Here is a 22,388-nt window from a genome sequence, read left to right on the forward strand (position 1 = left end):
GGACACCCGCACAGACGAGGCATGAGGGGACCTAACCCCCCATGTCTCACCCCAAACCTAGCACTGGCGTCAGAAATACAAGCGAGCTGCACTAAAAGCAGAAGAAGGGAACCATTCCCCTCCTAACGGGGACAACTTGGATGGCAAGTCCCAGACCATGGCTGCTGGTTTGGTGGCCCAGATGAAGTAGGCAACTCTGTGTCGTCCTTCCCACCTACAACAGACACATCCTCTTCTTAACTGCTAGAATCCAAACCTCAGGTAGGGCTGTACAACTTCGCTCCTTTAAAATAAATAGTTCCTGAGCAAGGGGAGAGCTCTGCTTTCTGGGAAACCCAGCAGGCTGCAGGTGAGACTTAATTTCTCTCTGTTGAATAAGACCATGGATAATGACCCACAAATAATTTCTGCAGGAACATTTTTTCCCTGAGGTCATGGGGGGAAGAAGAAAAGGTTACAGAAACTGAGAAGAGGATGAGTCGCTTTTACTAGGGGTCTGTACTGCAAAGTCTTTGGGACAGTAACACTGCATTCCCTGCCCCCAAAATCAGCAGAGCAGCCACAAACTGCCTTTGGACACGGATAAGAGAACATTTGTGTTGCACAGGAGCGGCTGCAGAAGAAAGCTTTAGCTGCTGAAGGGCTGAATTTCTAAAACCTCAAGGGTTTGTGTTCCCCCCTCCACTTTTGTACTAGGCAGGAGAATAAATGGTGTTTGTAATTATCCAGGCTGCTGAAGACCAGGCCACACAGAAAGGAGCATTTGGTGTCAGGGCTTATTTGCAATATCCCTGGTAGACTCATCCCCAGAGACACAGCGGATAAAAGAGCATTGCTAATAGCGGTGCTGCTGTGCCGAAAAGCAGAAGAGATTTACCACAGTGATTTCGTAAAGGATGGCTGAGAAATTAAGGCTAGCACTTATGCACTGTGGCTTTTTCTACCTTTGCTAAATCCCAAGCACTGGAAATACCATCATTTATTTATTCCTTCTCTGGAAATCTTGGTTGGACATCTGCCCACGGTCCCATCCCTTCACTGACAAACCTGAAAGCTCTGGGTTAAAAATTCAGTACAGAAGTATTCCCAGCCAAGGGAAGATTAAGATTTTCAAAGCATCTAGGAGCGAGGAGGCAGCAAAGTGGCCTTTTCCTCTCTCCACACACAGTATCTCTGCAGGTCCTTACAGGAGACGCAGAGGTGCAGGCAAGAAAACTCTAAGGCCTTTTGGAAGAAAGTGTTTCCTCCATGTGTCTGTATCCTCTCTAGTTACAGGTTTTACCACATTCCCACATGGGAGAGTCCTGGATGCTGCGCCAGGTGAGCATCTCCAGGCAAAGGTGGAGAGCAGCACTGGTTCAGAAGGACTTGGAACAAGGACATTCAAGAAGTCCCTGAGAAGCTGAAGAAGGCCAAAGCCAAAAAACAAAACCACAAAGTCTAAAAGATTTTGGGTTCCTGGAGATGGTGGAATGAGGGATGGCTCCTGAATAAAGAACACTTATGGAAATTTGTGGCATCGTTGTCTTCAGGAAGTGAAGGCCCAGTGGAGGACTTACTGCTGGAAACTGTCTCTGCTTTGGCTGTAACGGTCGGATATTGCTGTGTGCTGGCTTTCAGGGGGAGGTCCCCTGCATGCAGGGAGTGCTCAGCAGCCTGGTCTGCAACAGCTCCCCACTCCCCAAGGGAGGGAAAACCCATTCACAGCGTTTCTCCTCGTCACAGAGACCAGGTCCCAACAGGGCTGGCAACCACGCCATGCGGCTTTGCCATGGGAAGCTTGGCCACATCTGCAGACCTCCCTGGCCAACTCGAGAAAATGTGAGGTCCCAGGGGGTAATTCCCAGGCACCTGTAGGTTCACAGGTGAGTTTGAATGCAGTAACAGTATCAAGGGTTTCTGTGCTGAACTGGGAGGCTTCCCCACAGCCTGCAGGTCGGCTTCAAGAGCAAACACAATGAACAAGGCAACTCCTACAGCCCCCCGTGAGACTCCGTCCAGAACTGGAGGCACAGAAACCACTTCTTGAAACAGCTCAGTCTTGGCATAATCCAAGTCCAAAGCACCAAGGGTCTTCCCCATTCTGGAAGAGGATATTAAGCATTGAATTAATATTCTCTTTTCTCCCTACAACCTTTTTCCGCCTCCACAAGGACTGGCAAGGAGATGGTGTCCTGCAACAAGACTTCATTGGCTTCGTCCTCGGCAGCTCCCTCCATTCCCTGGTTTCCTGTGTCCTTTCCAGTTTGGAGAAGCCAGTGGCCTCCCCTCCTGATTAACCTCCAGGACAGCACAGGCTCATGTTAGCAGACCTCCTGTGATGCAGACTGAGACTTGGTCAAGCCCCTAGAATATAAAACTACAAGACAAAATTTTCTTCCATCCATCACCCCTGGCTAGCTAACATAAAGACAGAGCGAGAAGGACACAGAATGACTACATTTCTACTTCACCATTCACCAAAATAAAACGCCACCCTGCACATATGTGTATTTATTTTCTCCCAGGACAAGATGGTACAAAAAAGGATCACCACTGACAGGCGTCACTCATACTGCTTACCGTGCTCCCACAAAGGGCAGGACGAAAACCTGCAGCAGAAAGCAGACAGTCTGAGAAAAATAACTCGCTTTCTCTCTGCCCAGTGCCCGATTTCAGATGAAAATGCATAGGGCTCTTAACAACAGCCAAAAAGCATTGACAGGAAACAGGGAGAGGCCTCCAGTCAGAGCAGTCAGACACCACAAAGATGCACCGTGTTCTACCGAGGGGGTTTGAACACTGAGCCCACCACCGCTGACATCTCATAAGGATCAACATCACAGAACGGGCATCACTGACAGCACTGAGACCTTCTCCAGGAGGCAGAGAGGCAAGTGTCCCTTCTCATCGTGCTGCTCCATGCGGGTTTGCACATAGAGCTCTAACCTAAGGCTCCATCCATATGCGCTGCCACGGTACAGATGTTTACTTTTTAAAAAAGAAAAAAATTGCTAGACTAAAGAAAAATAGCCAAAATACATTTATTTTTATAAAAGAGCTATTTGTTAAGTCTCTTCCAAACCAACCTTAAGGTACTAGTATTGAAATAACTATCTTTGCTGCTTTGTGCAGCCTTCAAAATATACCATAAATGACATTAGCACAATTTTACATGGAAACACCCTGAAGGCTTGTTAAAATATCCTCTTCCAACTGGAATTGTGCTGGCTGAAGAGGCTGCCTCCCCCAGCCGCCCAGAAAGGACCCGTCCGGCTCAGCGGGTGCCAATCCCACCCCATCCCACCCCATCCCACAGCTCCCCTGCCAGCCCCGCTCTGAGCCAGGTCCATGCCAATGTCTCGCACTCCCTCGTGCCAGGTGCCCCATCCAGGCAACCAACTCCAGCCTCAGGGCCAGACACCGAAACGTGTCCGGGTGCCCTTCACCAAAACCTGGAAATCTTCCCAAGGGAAGGGGAACCACGCAGCAGCACTGCATTTCCACAGAAGCTGAGGACAGCCCCCAATTCTCCATTGGTGCTGGATGAGCCTGGGAAGTTAGAAGGCAGGAACTTGCTGGACACAAGGACGTGGAAGGAAAGCTGAAGGGCAGAAGAGTCCACGTTCTCATCCCAGAGATCCCTTCAGTCCTACAAGCACCCCAAGGGATCCTGCAAAAAGCCACTGGATGTGACTCACCAGCCATATGACGGGAGCAAAACCGGGATGTTCCGGCCCGTTCTGGAGGATTCTCAGTGAATGACCTGACCAGCTCCTCCCGACCCAGAGGTGAGATAATGATCTCAGCTGAGAAATAGGTAGAGCAATTAAGAAGACATTTAACTAAGAACACAAGCGAAATGATTCCAAAGAGGGAAGCAGAGCACAAATGCACTGTAACAGAAGTAATTAAAGCCATTTGACAAAGAATGTGAGTAAGGTTTTTTACTTCCTCTTTGCAAAATGCTCAGAGGCTGGAAAACAAGGCAAAGGATGGGGACTGCTTTTACAGGTAGTAAGAACTGCGATATAATTGTCAGTATTGACATCTACAGACAATTACACCATTTTAGAGTATCAAGGATGCCTGATTGTAAGGAGAATGAGAAAGCGCCGAGTGGGCAGGGGAGGACCAGAGAACGAGTTCACCTTAAAATCCCACCAACTCTCCTGTGACCACTGACTACTCAGAACAGGACTTTGAGTGCGTGTGGATTAGCGTCTGAAGTAGTAAGTTGAAAGGTTCTTCATAAGATTTTGTTACAAACCACTAAAGAAAAAATGCATTAATTTCTAAGTGCTTATCTCCAAGTTGTATAAATTATCATTTGCACTACTGGGGCAACTCCACCATGAAGGAAAACGCTGGTGTCCCAGCCAATAAGCAATAAAATCTCATTTGATCTTCTAAAAAAGAGAAAACTGATCACTTTTCTCTAGATACTGTTTCACTCCAACATACGGGAGTGCTACCTTGGATCTCAGTATCATAAATGAACATCTGCTAAATACCTGACTCCTGTCCAGTCAGCTAGGGACGATGCGGAAAGAAGAAAATCCCAGCTAGCCAGGTGAATATTTGATGCTCCCTGAGGGAATCAATCAAGGGAAATTAGATTAGGTAACTGATCACAGGAAATGTGGGAGGTTTAAAATTAAAAAGAGAAGAGTAAAAGGTGACTGGGAAGTCTTGAAAAACAATTTCTGTGCGACCCAAAACTACAGCTCCGTAAATCCAAGAGGAGAGGGCTGCCCCGTGCCCTTCCCGGGTCAGCAGCACAGAAATGGCTTCCCGGCCCCCGTGCGAGACAGTCTGTCACCAAGCCATAGCGTGTAACTGCTGACAAATACAGATAGAAAAATGACCCATCGTTTCTTTCTTATTTTGCTGCTGTGGAAATGCATTATTTTCCTTCCATTACGAAATAAGATTTTTTGGCATGAGCTACCTAATATTGAACAAACTGCTTACATCCAGTGAATGTTGTGTATCATCCTCCTTATCTTCTCCCTGAATATCTTCCTGGTCCAAAAAAGTTAAATTTTAATACATTTTGAAATACTGGGACATTCAAAAAGACCAGAAGCAAAGCAGCACCAGGCCAGTGTTCAAAAAGAGGCAAGGAAAACAATTCATGAAAATAGAAGTCAGAGAAATAAAACCGATCCTGGATTTAAATGCTGGGAAAAGTGATTTGGAATTTAATGGACACAGCATTAAAGAACACCTGTATTATTAACATCTCCCAATAATGCTTTATAGTAAATAGATCTTCCTGCTCAAACCTGTCGTCTTCTCTTGGTACACCACCAGTATGGCTGATGCAGGTCGCTGCCCTGATGCGAGGCTGGGTGTCCCTGCTCTGACAGGGGGTTGGACTGGGTGCTCTCCAGAGGTCCCTTCCAACCCCATGTCATTCTGTGATTCTGGGAAGGAAAACAACCTCCCCAAAACAACACTCCCAAGCAAGGAACTCCTGAGTGGTTCCACTTTGTTCAGCCCAGTAATCCCAGTTAAGGTGGGGGCAGGACACAAGGCAGGAGGAGGAACGGGAAGGGAGGTCCTCCCAGCCCCTCCATCCAGCAGGACGTAATGTGGGGTCCCATCCCAGAGTCCCCCAGTCACCCTCATCCTCCCAAATGCCCAGAGGCCACAGATCAAGGACCTGCAGGGATTGCTGTGTCTGCCTGGGATGGGTGGCACAGGAGGCAGCACGCTGTCTGCTACCTGCGCTCTTAAAAACCACCTAAAAATGGAGTAGTGACATGTAAGTCACAAAAATGACAGGAAAACTAGAGAAAATACCTTCAAATGAAAGACTGGGGGAGTCTGGCCTCTCTTTAATTAAGGAAAGGAAGATTGAATGTTGACTTGATTACCATGTATAAATACCTTCATGTGAAGGCATACCAGGTACTAAAGTGCTCTTTAATCTGGAAGATAAAGTATAACGACAGCTGGAAGCTGAAGCATACAAATTCAAATGAGAGACAAATTTTAAACCATGAGGGTGATTAACCCAATAAGGAAGGAAAGGCAGGGATCTTCTGTTCCCTGAATCAAGATTGATGACTTTCTGGAAAACATGTTTAAGCTTTGCTTAGTGACAGGCACCCACAGAGGGTGAGGAGCATCCTGCAAGACACCGGAGGTCAGGTCAGACGGTAGGACAGCTCCATCTGGCCTTAAATTCCAGGAGCCCATGAATATTAAACAGCAAGTTGATGTCATTCTTTCAAGCTCACCAAACAGACTGTAAGGCAAGCAGTAATGAGCTGCTTTTGCACAAGAATGAGGGCCCCAGAGTGAGGTTTCCAAGACTCCCTCTGCTCTAACACTCTATTTACGCATCTGGTTTTGCCCTGGGTTCTGAACCGGATCCAAATGACTAGTTGGGTCAGGTGTTTTTCCTTCTTCCCCCTCTACATCTGAGTCTTTTCAGTGCTCAAGAGCCGGCTCCTCGGAGCCTCTACCTTTCTGTGAAATAACATCTGGGTTCAACCTGTATCAGATCCCAAACTCCCACAGCACCTTTTCAAGCAGCTCTGCAGCAGAACATCCTCTGGAAAGCTGAATCAGCTTTACAAGAGCAGAGGGCTTTCTTTAAAAGGAAAGATCCCTCAAAATGCTTGTAAGATCTTGGACAAAAGTGGGAAGCACATGACGCTGAGCGGTTTGGACATGCTCCAGGGCCGACGGTGACCGTGCTGGCCTGCTATCAGCTATTTTTCATCTGAGTTGTTCATCGGGACACTCTGGCAGGTTCAGAGCAGCTACACCAGCAAATTAAACGCTATAAACATTCCTGGGCGCTGTGCAAACGGCTCTTCCCAGCACTGGGCTGCACCAGCTTTCACCTTCCCAGCTCAGGGGCTGGCAGGGGCTCTCCCAAAGGGCAGGTGGGACACAGCCACCTTGTCTGGGAGGACAAGAGAGGGCAATGGTGTCACCGACACTTCGCTCCGCCACCCGATCCCGCTGCTGAAAAACAGGCTGCACACACCGAATTCCCAAGTACAGGGGAAGCCAGTGTTTCAGAAACAACCTGAGAAACCATCCAACTGAACCAGAAACACAGGAAATTAATCATCAGATTGGAGTCTGCTCATGGGTTGGAAATGTGCCCTTGACTCACACACAGGAGTCCAACTCTATAATAAATACTAATCAGCTGCATTACTTTAAAAGAGGAACAACAAAAGCAGTAACTCGTCTCTCAGAACAAGACGATGAGATTTCATAGCAAGGGGAAAAGGATCGAATCCTCCCTCACCGCCCCATCAATGAGGAGAAGGTGCTGGAGTGTGGTCTCACTGCTCACAGCCAGCAGCCCGCTGACGGCCCAGAGCCCACCAGCACCCCAGCGACCAGACCTCTGCAGGGTGAGCTGTGTGAACTTTGCTCACACACACAGGGAAAAAAAGAAAAATGAGAAAACAAAAAATCGAGGAAACCAGAGGCCAAGATTTGATTTCCCTGAGCCCCAAAATACTGAAACCTTCTGACTGCTTCATGAAGAGATCCTCAGGTAGTGACTCCAACTTGCCAGTCTCAGAGACAGCTTCATTCTCCCCAGAATCCCACATGGAAAGGTGCATGGCCCCACCACTCTCTCATTTTGTGCCGTATTCCCAGACTCTGTACCTTTCCCACACACACCTCATCTTCTCCCAAGAGCCTTCTGTAACTTCACGCTCCCAAGACCCGAAGCATCCTAAGAAGACACACTACTGACAAATTCAATTTTCACCCCTCTCTTCCACACCTTACATTCCAGACAAACTACAGTTTGCTGCACCTCTTCAAAAACAACCACGCCCCCCAGATTCCCACTATGTCCCCCGGACACTTTCTCCCTCAACCCTGTTCTGTCACCCTCCCCTCTCTGGAGAAGCCAGTCTCACCTCCAGTATCCGGATCATGAAAGTTGGGGTCCAGTCCCTTCTCCAGCAGTCTGCAGACCTTCTCCGCATTTAGCATCTGCACGTACTCCATGAACTTCTTCAGGTTTGCCTGCAGCCATGACACCCCAGGAAAACACAGAATAAGCAGTGTTAACACCCCAGTATGGAGAAAGAAGCCACCAGAGGAATACCCCCACTCAGGAGACCCGAGGCAACCAGCAGGAATAACGTGGCAGCACCCACCATAGGCCATGGTTCTTCCATCCCTTTCCTCAGTTGGGATCAATCACCCCCTGGAGACCATCGGGAGCTGCCAGCCACCACCCCCTGCCCCACCACAAGTCCCATGCTGAGGCACCTTTTCTTGGTACACACTGTGAGGGCTGGCACACACCTCACACATGCCTTTGACATGGAATGTCACAAACCCCTCAACAGCACAGAGCTGGCTGCAGGAGAGCACCCCAGCCATGGTGGGCACAGCCCAAAGGTCATCTGCCTCCCACCCCAACGGTGTGTGCGTGTGCTGTGTAGCAAACTCCTATCACCCACCCACCTGCCGAACCTAAAACACTTCCCAGGAAAGCTCGGGCCACCCAAACACTGACTATTATTGCACAGTGCAACGGGCACAGCTGCCCCACTGTCTGCTGTGAAACTGTGCTTTACTCTTGGTGGGATTTCCTGTCTTTGGCCAACGACCAAACCTTGTTCTCCTGAGGGCTCTAATGGCTCTCCTTTAAGTCCGCCTGGTTTTTGTTGGGTTGTTGGTTTTTCCTCTTTTTTCTCTTTTGGATAGCTATACTTGATGAATACATTAATTTCTAGACTCTAGAAGTTGCAGCTCTGCCAAACAGGCAACACTTGGACAGACTACAGTGTGAAAACACCCATCTCACACATTTCCAGTCCAGGTCTTCAGACCTGTGATAGCAGGTTGGCTGAGGATTTTATGAGTTTATTTTAATCAAACCTTGCAGTAGCCAGTTTCAGGGAAGGCTCTCTAGAAAGTGTCTGACACAGCAGAAACACCATGCAAGTGAGGTCTTTGGGAAGAGCTCTAACCAAGCAGTCAGGCTCTGACCGACAGTCGGGGAACTGCTCTTGCTCCTGTGAACCACGCGGCAGAGCAAAGCAGATCTTCCACCCGGAGAAAAAACTTTTCCCCTAATTTGATACAGAAAAAATATTTTTTTTTTGTATGAAGCAAAATCAATTCTAAAGTGATTCATTTCAAATTTCATTTTGAACATTCCCAGTTGGAAAATAGAAAAAAAAGAAATCTGAAAAATACCCAACAGGATGTGGAAACGTGTCCAATTCCTTTCAAAGGTTTCCTAAACAAAATTTCATCACATATTATTTTGCCTAATATTTTCATTTTGTCAAAATGTAATTTTCTCAGGGGAAAACTTAATACCTCTAGAACCAGCTCTAGAGAGGAGCCTGCAAATCCCAAAACCTGAGACTCACAAACTTCACGAGTGCTGTTCCTCTGACACGCTGAGGAGACCATGGGGAAAAGTCAGACAGAAAACATCACCTGGATGAAACTTTCCAAGGATGAGACAAACTAATGCTGGGCTGTGAAACCAATTTAAAACAAATCCAGCCCCTGTGTGGTGAGTCTGCAGAACTAAACCTAAAACACAGAGCACAGGTTTTTTTCTGAAATCAGTACCATGGAGCCGTGCCATGAACACACCAGGTGAGGTATGTAAAACTGTACAGCCATCCTAGAGCACCACCCCCTGCAACGTCATTGCATCTCAGCAGAGCTCAGCAGAGCTCAGCAGAATCCCAGCAGAAACACAGCTCCCCTGCACCCACGGCAGCCCTGACCCTGCCGGCTCTGGCCGTCTGCGGCGGTACCCACACAGCAGAGATGCTGGTGCCACGGGAACGCACCGGATAACGCACAATGCCACAGACACGTGATTCAGGTACCAGGTTCACTGCCCTCAGTGCCCCCGGGGCAAGAGCACAGTAAGGGGAGAGCCAACAAGAGCAGGGAGTCACTGGGGACGGCTGGAGCCACAGCTGGTCCCTCGGTGCGGAGCATGTTCCCCTTCCCAGCTGAGGGAGCTGGGGGTGTTCAGCCTGGAGAAAAGGGGGATGAGGGGAGACCTTCTCACTCTCTACAACTCCCTGAAAGGAGGGAGCAGCCAGGGGGGGTCGGTCTCTTCTCCCAAGGAACAGGCCATGGGACAAGAGGAAACGGCCTCAAGTTGCCCCAGGGGAGGTTTAGGATGGAGATTGGAAACAATTTCCTCCCCAAAAGGGTTGTGAAGCCTTGGCAGAGGCTGCCCAGGGCAGTGGTGGAGTCCCCATCCCTGGAGGGATTTCAGAGCCGGGCAGACGTGGTGCTGAGGGACATGGGTCAGTGGTGGGTTTGGCAGTGCTGGGTCCATGGTTGGACACCATGATCTGAAAGGTCCCTTCCAACCCAGACAATTCTATGATTCTAACCCTCACTGCTCAGTGTTACTTCTCCCCCAAATCCCCTCTTGCCTCACAAGCAGCTGAAACAAACCCCACCTCCTGCTCCGTATCCCTTCAGCTTCCGCACAAGTACAGACGCGCTGACGGGAATCACAGCTGCCTGCCAGCAACAGCACAGACGGGGCTTGACAACTCCAGCAACCGCCTCCAGGATGCTGTCCCAAAATGCATCTTCCCAACCATCACCTGATTGCGCAGATTTAACCCTGTTCCTTCCACCCCCGTTTGTCCACACGCATCATCTCCTCCCAGCAGCCATTCAGCAGACGATGCTGACCGAACCCAAAGGATGATCCTCCACACGTGGCTCCAATAAACCCGTGGCACTGCTAATTCCACTGAGAACCGCACCAGCGGTCAGGGGACATGTGGAGGCACAAGCCAAGGAAGGGACTCCCCAACATGTCCCATCCCCTCAACGCTGCCAGCCTTTGCCCCCACAGGCCCCTGCTCCAGTGGCCTTTACGGGGTCCCCAGGGACAGAGGGGCACTTCGGTGCGCTCCCGGCGGAGGCCAGCACTGTACCTGTGCCATGCCATTGTGTCTGGCAGCAGTCTCCCTTCTGTGCCACAGTCAGAAACATCAAGGCACCGACCCCAACTTCTGCTCCCAAGGGTCTGCCAGTGCTCATTTACAGCCCCAGAAATGCATCCTACCCGGACCAGCAGCGTCCAGCAGAGCCAGCTCCTTCATGTCTCTACTGTTCCAGCTGCTCAGGAATTTAAAACATTGTTTGACAGCAGGAAGTTGATGCACTATGTCAACTTTTAATGGTACTTTTTAAATTTAGAAAGGAAACTGAAGAGAGTACATGAGCAAAAGGAGGACGCAGAGAGAGACATCCTCCATTCTGGGACGTGCACTCTCCCGCTGTAGATGCATGTTCTTCACCACGGCCCTGTGCACCACACGGGCATTAATGTGTACCATGCAGGCGTTGACAGGTACCACACGGGCATTAACGTGCACCATGCGGGCATTAACAGGCCTACGCATGGAATTTCCCTTGGGGGGAAATCAATTACTACCCTCTGTTTGCCAATGAAGAACACAGAAGGTTCATCTATCCAAGGTCTCGGACCAAATCCACAGCAGTGCTTCAAAAATAATTTATAAAGCCCAGAAACGAAGCCAGTTAACTTTCATATAGAAAAATGTTCCGTTTCCATCAATCTCTCACAGCTGACTTGCTCTGCAGTGTGCCCCAGCCCTGCCGCTCGGTGCCCACATTCAGAGGCTGCTGCAATTCCCAAACTTAATGCCATGGGGAAGGGGCAGGACACCAGTACAGTGTCTTCTGTGCTCCCTTGCCCAGTTCTGCTCCTCCGGGTTCAGTCCTAGACCTGAGGGAACAACAAAACTGAGAATATAAAAAAGAAAAAAGGGTATTTACCAGAGGCGTAATGTTATGGTGTTACAAGAATCCCCTGCCCAGGATTTTGGTGACAGCCTTGCTCTGCTACAAACAACCTGAAATAAGGCAGAACAAGGAAAGAGACCAAACGAAGGGAAAAGTAAAAAGAAGATCACAACCTAGATGGTGGCTCTGGCCAGGCTTACCATCCGGCTGTGAAGGGCTGTGTTTGTGCAGCAGAGGCAGGACACGGCCAAGAGCCAGCAGCGGGGTCACTGCACAGGTTTTGAGCAGAGCAGAGCAGCCCCGCGCTTCCCTTTGCCAGGAGTTTTCACTTTCTGATACTTTACCAACAGAGAGGTACATAGTTGCTCTGTTGAGCTGTTTTCCAGAGTAAAGCTAGAAAAAAATACGTTGTTTCATTCAAGTTCAGTATTTCTATGGCCACAGAGAGAGAGAGAGAGACTGCCATTTCTACACACAAACCTGGGGACGCAGCCCCACTGCTTCCCGGACAGCTCTGGGGCACCACATCAATAGCCAGGTTTGGGAGATGACAGAACTTGGACTGGGTAAAAAGAACAGGAAACTGCTAACTGAGACACCCTGGTCACCATAGGCTTGAAATCAATGCAGCAAGGTGCAGAGACCCTCTTCCTTGGAGGCCTCTTTGCCTTTGCAGCCCAACAACCAGAGAACAGGAATGCCCTGTCAAGCTCCCTGCTCCTCCTGGGGGTCCTTCAGGGTCACTGGGAGAAGCCACGGCAGGTCTGGAGAGCCTTCGCAGAGGAACCCCAGCTCTGCTGAGGTGTCTGCCAACAGGCGGGGTGCAAGGTCCTCCCTCGACAGCCCCCCCATCTGCTGTTTCAGCTGGTTTGGTCAAAGCCACCCATCCCCAGGAGGCTGATGCAGCCAGACCCACAGCACTCAACGTCTGAACCAACACCGAAGAGCTCAACCAAAATCAGACCAGATGCAGCATGGCCATCCCACCCCAGCACAGCCCCCCCGCCTCAAGGAGGGGACACGGGGGCTCCCAGGGACCTGCTCCCCACCTGGGCTCCACCGTGGTCACTGCAGCAGCCCCTAGCACTACAGCACACCGGGCTGTGCCAAACCAACAATTACATGAGATTTCAGTTACACTAAAGGTACCCCCCACCTTCAAAACACCCACCGTTAACCCCAGTTTGCAGCACGACGCGGGTGTCTGTATTTACAGGCATTCACAAAAATGCATTGGTTAAACGACCTTTCTGCCAACAGTCAGGAATCCAAGCCTACTTCTTCTGAATTTTCAGAATCTGAAGCGAAACACAGCTTCTGAAAGCGACTCAGACCCTACAAACGTGTCACAGCCATGGCCCTTGCCGGGCACGTTACATCCACTTCTCACAATGAAGCCAACACTGGTATTTACACCCTTCCATGTGGGTTTTTCAGCTTATGCTGCACAGAAAAGCTTTCGGATCCAATTGTTTTCCATTTCAATTTAGCTAGAAACACAGAGTATTTTCCTTATTATTTGGACTGATTCACTCAAAGCTGAAGGGAGATTTGAGAACTGAGAGAGTATGGAAGCTTGTTTTCCTCCCCCAATCTATGAATAAAACCCTGGTGGGAAAGGAATGAGATCTCATTATTCTAAGAACCTGAGGGATTTGGGGCCAGGTTTTCAAATGTATTAAGGTGACTAGACATGAAGAGAGAGAGCAAATGTCAGACTCCCACTGAAATGAAGGGGAGCTAAGCAGATGCCTAAACCGCTTAAGCAATTTTGAAATCTCACTAGATACTTACTTAATTTCTGGCACTTAAATACCTTTGAGAATTTGTGATGAGAACCACTCATACAAACCAAATCTTCCTTTGTTTAAAAGATCAGTCAGCTTTAAATACAAAAGATATGTACTGATAAATTTACTTTTCGTCTTCCGCATCCAGTACATCCAAAGCAACATTTATTTAAGTGATAAAGACACAATTTAAAATGTTATTTTGCTTTACTTTTAATTGGATTTCAGCTTTCATCCAAATGCAGTTTGATAGAAATCAAAAGAATAAAAAAATAATCAGAAGCCAGTAAAGGCATCGCATCCCATCTTTTCCTACATGCAAAAATTTAAACCTGAATCTATTTATATAAAGCTCTCTGAATGCTTAAACAAACACTCATCATGGATCTTCCCGTGAGTGAAAGCACCATATTTAGTGTGAGGATGATGGCGATTTGCAAACGGCAATGTTTGAATGGTGATGCTCACCAGAGCCAAGCAAGCTTTCCCTGGGGAGGGCAAAATCCCCAAGACCCAACAAAAACTCACACAAACAGAACTAAGGCCCCGAGTTAAGACTCCCCCTGGCTCTCTTGAAGGGTGTTTTAAGCCCCTCCGTTTCCCGGTGGCACAGGCCAGGTCGGGGGCTACGGGCAGGCGAGACCCCTCTTGCCCTGCGCCGGCACCAAGGAGGTGATTGAGGAAACTGAGCTCCCACCTCCTCGAGTTTGAGGGACTTCTGTTTCCTCATAAGGATGAGGGATGTGGGAAGGATGCTGAGGCCAGGAGAGAGCCCAGGAATGAGGCACAGCTCCGCTGCCCGGCCACAGCTGCCCTGCCACGGCCCATCACCCTGTGCCAGCACCAAACCGCAAGAAAAACCAACACCCTCCAGCAGAGAAACGCTCACTGAGAGGAAACTGGTGCGAGGGAACAAGCTTCTCTCTCTTGAATGGAAAAGAAAGAAAATAAAGGAGGTATTCTTCTTGCAAAGAGATCATTCTGTCACTCGCTGAGGGGCAGCAGCCCAGGCTCCTGGCTCGGGCGCCCGGCACGAGCGGAGACAGCACGTCCCCTTCACGCCAAGCACATGTTGGTGTTTCCGGCAATGTCAGTAGCAAAGAAAGACTCATCTTTTCTTGGGGTCCGGTTTGCCCCAACAGCAGCTGGAATTAAGACAAACCATCTGCTCTCCAGAGCGTGGTGGCTGCTGCGGGGTCACAGGCCCTGGAAGAGGCTGGAGAGACCGACCTCCTCCCTCCAGCCGGCGGCTGGGTACGCGCTCACAGCAGCCATCAGGCAGCAGCAAACAGACACAGCATCGATCCCCACAGAAACCTCCGATAATCAATTCATGACACACCATGACAATGTTTAACACTGGCTCGGAGCATCTCCAGCCCCGAGCCCCTCCAACACTCGCAGGATGGAGGCCCTGCGGAGGCCCAGGCGCACAGGAGGCTGAGCCCTCACAGAGGACGGGGAACAGCCCCCACCATCCCCAGCAGGGACACGTCCTCCACATGGGACACCGCTGGGATGTAGCGGTGTTGGCCGGGATAGAGCTGATCTTCTTCAGAGTGGCTGGTGCGGGGCTCTGCCCAGGGACTGTGCGGGGAACGGTGACGATAGCGCAGGGGTGCGTCAGTCACTGCTGCGCAGTGCTCACACAGCCCCAGGGCTGCTCTGCTCCTCACCCCCCAACAGTGAAGGGCTGGGGGGGACACAGCTGGGACACTGACCACAACTGACCAAGGGATGTCCCAGACCACAGGGCATCCTGCTCAGCTGGGGAAGGAGGAGGAAGGGGGGATGTTTGGAGCGATGGCAGTTGTCTTCCCAAGTCACTGTCACACATGATAGAGCCCGTCCGTCCTGGGGATGGCTGAACCCCCACCTGTCATGGGGAGCTGTGGGTGAATTCCTGAGTTTGCTTTGCTTGCACGTGCAGCTTTTGCTTTACATGTTAAACCATCCTTATCTCAGCCCACCACCTTTCCCACTTTTACCCTTCCAGCTCTCTCCTAAAACACAAATCCGGGTCTGCTGTTACCAGAGAAGGATGGGGGCCAGGTGGGCTGCAGTCACCCAGGGCAGCCACTAGATCCTGCTGTCCTGCCCTTCCTCCATTGGTTTGTCTGGGCAGAAGGAGAAGCTAGAGGTCTCCTGCAGCAGAGGTAGGACCAGCCTCACTCATGCCCACCTTTGATGCACCAGGTGCTGAGGTCCGGTGTGTTTCTTGCCATGGAGGGGGTCCTGGGATGCAAAGGGCACTGACGGCAGCACAAACCAGCAGCAAGACACCACCCTGTTCTCCATCCTCAGGGCTGGAATCCTTGCTCCAGCCTTGATCACCTTCAGGCACTGTTGTTGCAAACCCCTCCTTTGGCCCACGCACACACGATCCCTCCATCCCAAAGGCAGGTGAAGCCCCCCCTCACACGCTGCCTCCACACACCACTCCCACATCCAGTTCCAGCAGCCCGTCTCTTCCCAAGGTCCTTCACAGCCTGCGTCAGCTCCTCTCCTCCTCCCGGCATCACAGTGGCCATGGTTTTCACTCCCCTCACCCAGGCACACCTCGGGCGAAGGCATCCCTCATGTCCTGCTGATCCACCGAGCAGTGCCTCCCTGCTGCAGCCACCCCTTGTGCACTAACCCCAACAGGAATGGTGGTGACAGTCATGCTGCGGACCTGCTGCGGGTGTTGTCCAACATGCTGACACCTTCTCATTGCTTTGTGGCACTGGGTCTGCCTGCAGCTCCCACCTGCACCGCCCCAGCCCTCGCCAGGGCTGCCATCCCTCCATAACTGTACCATCAGCAGCAGGAGAAGATCAGCGTCTGTGGCCAGCGCTTCTGGCTCTACGCTACCGTCAGTTGTCTACAACAGCAATGGCATATGTGTTCCTCATAATTACTTTAAGTGTGTTTTAAGTGTCTTGCTTCTTTCCCCTTCAAGGTGGTAATATCCCAAGACTCCAAGACTTCTGGTTGCACAATGCCCTTTGTGGACATTGTGGTAAATGCCAAGTTTCTTCTGCACAGATTTTTGTTTACAAGCACAATGCGATTGCCCTTTTCCAACACGCATTTTTTTGCACTCCCATTTCTAAATGGCCTACTGCAATTCAGCAGGAAAAATATCTGTAAGAAATGTCACTGCCTGCAGATCCCAAGAGGCAGAAGGGGCTGAGGCTGATTGACCGATTTTAGCAAGTCACTTTGTTATTGCTAGCAATTCAAGAGATCAATTTCCCCACTTCTTAAAACGAGTCCACTGGCACTCAAAAACCAGGAGTTATTTTCATTTTTCTTATTTTTCTTTCTTAATGACAGTTAAGAATCATGTTTCAAGGTCATTAAAAGATTCAAGTAGTGTATCCTGCCACTAAAAGTCAGAGTCTAAACTCCAAACATTTTGACACTTTGCTCTCATTAGCCACAGAGCTGAAGACTTCACACATACCACAACCTTAGGAGTGGTCCCATCATCCTGTTAGACCTACAGCTAACCCTTCACAGGCCTTTAAATTACCACATCTCAGAAATAAAACCCTTATTTCGCTGCCTGAGCAATTAGGCACCACTACAAATAATGGGGAAGCATCACGCCTGGAGCGACGGGCAGGGTCCGCACCACACAGCAGAGACATCCCCTCCGCGTATCTGCTCTCCCAGAAAAGGACACCAGCCCCTGAAGGCACGGGCAGGAGCAGAGCCCCCGCAGCAGCCCACCCCGCGTATGCCCGTACACCCCTGCACCAGCTGTTCCCCGCGCTGCCCCAGAGACATCTCCCTGCTGCGCCCCGACGTGAGGCACGGACCCCCCCCTCAAGCCCCGCAGCCCCCACAGGGTCCCTCCACAGGACGGGTGACGCGGCAGGACCGTCCTCCCGTGCCCCTCGCCCGGCGGTGCCTGGCACGGCAGTCGGGGCAGGAGCAGTACCGTGCTCTTGGCTCGGGGTGCGTGGTCCCCAGCAGCTTGCCAGTTGTCTCTCTGCTCAGCCAGCCGCCGTGCCAGAGAGGAGCCCATGTCCTGCTGCTCCGTCCCCCTCTCACCCTCCTCCAGCTGCTGCAGACACAGGCTCCGCTCTCACCCTCTCCTGGCAAAACCGCCTCGCTCCGTGCCGGGCGGGTAAGGCACGATGATGCCAGCTCTCAGCCCTGGCATCGCTCCAATGAGTGGCCGTCACCAGCACGTTTCTGCTCGCACTCCTCCTGGCGCTACCCCCTGCGACTGCCTCCAACGCCCCCTCGCACTGCACCCCTGCACCGGGGCAGGACAGGGGCTCCCCTTCCACCCCCACCAGCACCACCATCCGTGGTGCCCACAGGCTCCGGGGAAACCAATACAGGTTAGGCATCAACCTGCTGGAGACAAGTTCCGAAGAGAAAGATCTGGGGGTCCTGGTGGACAGCAAAATGACAACGAGCAAACAGTGTGCTCTTGTGGCCAGGAAGACCAACGGAATCCTGGGCTGCAAAGGGAAGAGTGTGGCTAGTAGGACAAGGGAAGTCATTCTCCCCCTCTACTCTGCACTGGTGAGGCCACAACTGGAACACTGCATCCAGTTCTGGGCTCCCCAGTTCAAGAGGGACAAGGAGCTACTGGAAAAAGTCCAGTGAAGGGCAACAAAGATGATTCAAGGATTATGAAGAAAGACTGAGAGAGCTGGGATTCTTAAGTCTGGAGAAGAGAAGGCTGAGGGGAGACCTTATTAATGCTTATAAGTATCTCAAGGGTGGGCTGAAGGAGGAGGGAGCCGGACTCTTTTCAGTGGTTGCCAGTGAGAGGAAGAGGGGCAACGGGCACAAGTTGGAACATAAAGGGTTCCACTCAAATATGAGGAAAAACTTCTTCACGGTGAGGGTGGCAGAGCCCTGGAACAGGCTGCCCAGGGAGGGTGTGGAGTCCCTTCTTTGGAGATTTTCAAGACCCGCCTGGATGCTCCTGAGTAACGTGCTCTGACAAGCTCTAGGCAATCCTGCTTCAGCAGAGGAGTTGGACTAGATGATCTCTATGGTCCCTTCCAACTCTAAAAATTCAGTGAAATTCAGTGAAACACCAGCCTAAGGAAACGCTCATCAGCATCCTTTGATGGAGGCAAGAGGGAGCGGAGCTGCAGGAGCTTGCTCAGATGCCACGTTTTAGTGGCAAGGGATGGTTTAAAAATAAAGAAACAACATGAAGGAGATTTGTTTTTTAAGTAGAAATTAAAGCATGGAGATGAAGTGAATATTTAATCAAGTGCATTTATGGGTACTATATGCTCATAGGGGAAGTCTTCAGATGCTGCCGCCCGGGTCTCCCCGTGGCCGGCGCCTCCAGCCCTCCCGCCGGCAGGCATGGTCTCTCGCTGGCAAGGCTCAGGGGGACCGTGATTCACGCTTCCTGGCGCCAGGAAGATGCTGAGAGCCTTCCAGACTTGCTGCCTGGATAATCTTATGCCACCAGACAGAAGCCTCGTGACTTTAATCTTCGTGAGTCAAACCCAAACCTCAGCAGCATTTTGTTTCTTGTTCCTGCGGCTCTGCAAACAGAAGACAGAGGCCCTGCTGCTTCCCAAGAAGATCTTCACCTTTGGGGTAGGTCAAGCCCTCTGGGAGATGGTTTTCTTCCCTTCTGCTTTACAGCTGTGGCTCCACCTAGCTCAGTTCTTGCTGTTCCACCTCTGAACTGAAAATCTGAATCCCTTGCCTGCCTGCCTCTTGCAAAAGCAAAGAAAGCTGCCCTGCAGACACGCGGCAGGAGCCATGCAGGGGTGACCTGTGCCTGGCAGAGATGAGGGCTGCCAGGGGCCAAGGAGGAGGCACCACAGTCACCTGGCCGTGGGCACCTCCTGCATGTGTCCTGGAGTCGCCGCTGCCAGGCGAGAGTGTAGGAGAAGGGTGGAGGCAGAGAACAGTGCCCATCTTGTCAGAGGGTGACAGGAGAAGAGCCGAGAGGCTGCCCAGCCCTCAGGGATCGGCGGCTCCGCACAGGGGTTTTCCAAAGGAGTGTGTGACACAGCAGGAAGGGAACCAGCAGGGAGTCTTGGTGTCCCAGCCCATCCCATGTCCTTCCTACACAAGAAGCCCCAAAGCCTCTCTGCGGGGCCTTCCTCAGCACAGTGCCCTCCAGGCACAAGCCATCCCCACCAGCCTCTCCACACCACCTCACGGACTCTCCCAGAAAATGAGTTTGATGGGGGCTGAGGTGTCCCCGTGCCACCCAGCAGTTCAGATGCTGCTCAGTGCCCACAGCCACCCAGCTCTGCAATGGCCACTGCGCTGCCAGAGCCCCCCTCCTTCCTCCCATCTCACAGTTCCCACGTGCTGCTGGCCCTGGCCTCCCAGGACCACCAAAGTCCCCACGGGGCCACATGCCATCTGAAGGCACAATCATTAGTGGCAGCACAAATCTTCTGATGGTCCCAGACCTCTCCACAACCATTGCTCTTAATTTCTTGGGAAGAAGGGACACCACGGGACCACCACAGCTGTCCGGGGGAAGAGCAATGCAGGAGGGCATCCAGCCAACAGGTGCCCAAGGCCTGGCCACCCTCAGCATCCCTGACCCTCCGGCTGTGCCAGCTGGGGTGTCCCTGGCCACAGAACCTGGTGGTTTGGTGGGGCATCTCTCCTCCCAGGAAATACCCATACATGAAAAAGCACCATTCCTGCCTCACTCCCTCTTCTCCAAACACCCAGACGAGCCACAGTTGCTGCACTGTTCATCTTGACACAGGCTTTGATCACTGTCCACAACACATGGGGCTGCAGTAGACCAAGGGTGCCTTCCACTGCACATGTGGGTCCTACCAGCGACATCCTGACCCAAAGGCACGGGTTAAAGCCAGAGACAAGGCGATGGGTGCAAGGCAGAGACGTTCTATGGCCTCGCTGGGGGAAGGGAAGACTCTCTCCTCAATGCCCACCATTGTGTTCACCAGGCATTTAGTGACTCCTCCAGGCCAGAGAATAAAGCTTCTCTTCAGCTGGCCCATCATGTGTTCCTCTGCCTCACCACCCCACGCTCTCCCGCAGAGCCTCCAACCCCACACCCACCTGCATGCACACGCGCAGCGCAGGTCTGCCCCTGGGCAGGCACCCCACCATGGCTCGGTGGGGTTCTCCAGCTTGCACCCCCACCTACACCATCTCAAGCTTTGGCAGGCACCATCGACTTCTCAGGGGTGCTCTGCAGTCTGGCAAGCACAGGCGACCGAAACATCCCAAAGCCTGGTATCATCTCTGTGACAGGCCACCATCGGTGCTGAACATGCTTCAGGGCTTTGAGCTGGCCCAGCTGGACTCCAGCCTTACCTTTGTATGGAGCTTGGCAAACTGCTTGTCATCCAGCAGTGTCTGGGTGTACACGCGCCTCTTGTACCGGAACTGCAAGAGGGAAGAATGTCAGATGTGAGACCAGCAAAACCCACTCGGCATCAAACGGCTCTCGAGCAGCTCCAGTAGCCACCAGCGTGCGTGAAGATGTTCAGCCTAGATCTGAAAACAACAACAGACACAGGATACACCGTTCTCCACCATAATTTGCTCTAACAGTTAATTCCTTTCCTCACTAAAGAAATTGTGACCAGTTTTTCAGATGAATCTGTCAGGCTACAGCTTCCAGATGGTTTGGATTTTGTTCTGCTTCTTCCCAATTAATTAGGGATCTTTCTAATAACAGAACGGTTTCCTCACCTCTCAGGTGATCTCGAGCCAACTTTCCTTTAAGCAGGCTGAGCTCTAAATCTCTCATTGAGGCGTCTTCTCTGCTCTTCTCAGATCATTTCTGCTGCCCTTTTCCGTGCCAGGGCTTTTTCCAATGTCCTCTCAAGAACACTGACTGTCACCCACGCACTGCTCCAAAATCAGCCATTTCCACCCCAACCACCCTGAAACCAACTCACTACTGAAGGATTACAGGGGCATGTTGTGCCACAGCATCACACTGGGAATTGCTGTTAGGTTTCTGGACAAAAAGGTTCACAATTTTTCTTTGGAAGCCTTGTTTTCCACAAGGGTCCTTCCCTAGCAAGCAATCACTGTTCCTGTGTGGTTATCACTTGGCTGACTTGGAGCGTGCTGTGATGGGACCCCCACTTACCAAATGCCCCTGACAGCGCAGTCGACGCTGTTGTATTCTCTGCCAAACTCTGTGTAAATCAGACTTCATCAGCAGTGGTTTTACACTGACACCCAGATCTGTGGGGTACCCACACCAAGCTTGCCATCGGTCCCTCGGAAACCCTACACATCTACATCTACGCAGAGCATAGGATATAGAAACACGTCTATGTATGAAGCAGTGACAGCTGCTTCTTGCCATCGATGAGTTACCCAGTGACACTTGTCCTACCGACTTTTTACAGTGCTAATCCTGAACTTGAATATCATGTAACACAGTATCAAGTACCCCCGAGAGGCTGCTGCCTTTGTGTAGTTACCTTTATCAAGCAGAATTACAGTTTCCTTAAAGAATGAAATTGGATTTGTTTGACTAGATCTTTTTCAATGCATGAATTGTATTCTGAGATTTTGAATTGCTACAAACTTAATCCTCCATCAACATTTCATTATTTCAGCTGGAGCTGACACCAAGTTATCTTTGGGCTGCAGTTACTAAGCTCTTCCCACTTACTTCTCAATACTGGCAAAATATTAGCACATTTCCAGTCTGTCAGGCACTTGCCCTGCTGGGCACATGCTTTCTCACACAACTACTTTTTTTTTTTTTTTTTTTCCCCTAATCATTCCAAGGTAAAAACCGTCTTGCCCGCTGATTTACAGATGTTGGTCCTCTGCGGGTGCTGCCAGTGTCGGGGTTCCTCTGTCCATCCCTCTCAGCCTTCGGTGGCTCCTCTTCACCCCCGGCACCGCCAT

General features: G+C 51.0%; 1 protein-coding gene across 1 annotated transcript in view; it reads right to left on the reverse strand.

The window, feature by feature from the left end:
• Window positions 1-22,388, reverse strand: part of SHANK3 (SH3 and multiple ankyrin repeat domains 3) — a 323,589-nt gene that overhangs the window by 265,599 nt on the left and 35,602 nt on the right. Inside the window, exons 3-4 of the mRNA XM_014961953.1 lie at window positions 20,826-20,897; window positions 7,887-7,995 (exon numbers count right to left, since the gene is read on the reverse strand). Coding sequence (XP_014817439.1) covers window positions 7,887-7,995; window positions 20,826-20,897 — 181 coding nt within the window. The remainder of the gene's footprint in view (window positions 1-7,886; window positions 7,996-20,825; window positions 20,898-22,388) is intronic.

Source organism: Calidris pugnax, unplaced genomic scaffold, assembly GCF_001431845.1.
Source record: "Calidris pugnax isolate Ruff unplaced genomic scaffold, ASM143184v1 scaffold459, whole genome shotgun sequence".
NCBI lineage: Eukaryota > Metazoa > Chordata > Aves > Charadriiformes > Scolopacidae > Calidris > Calidris pugnax.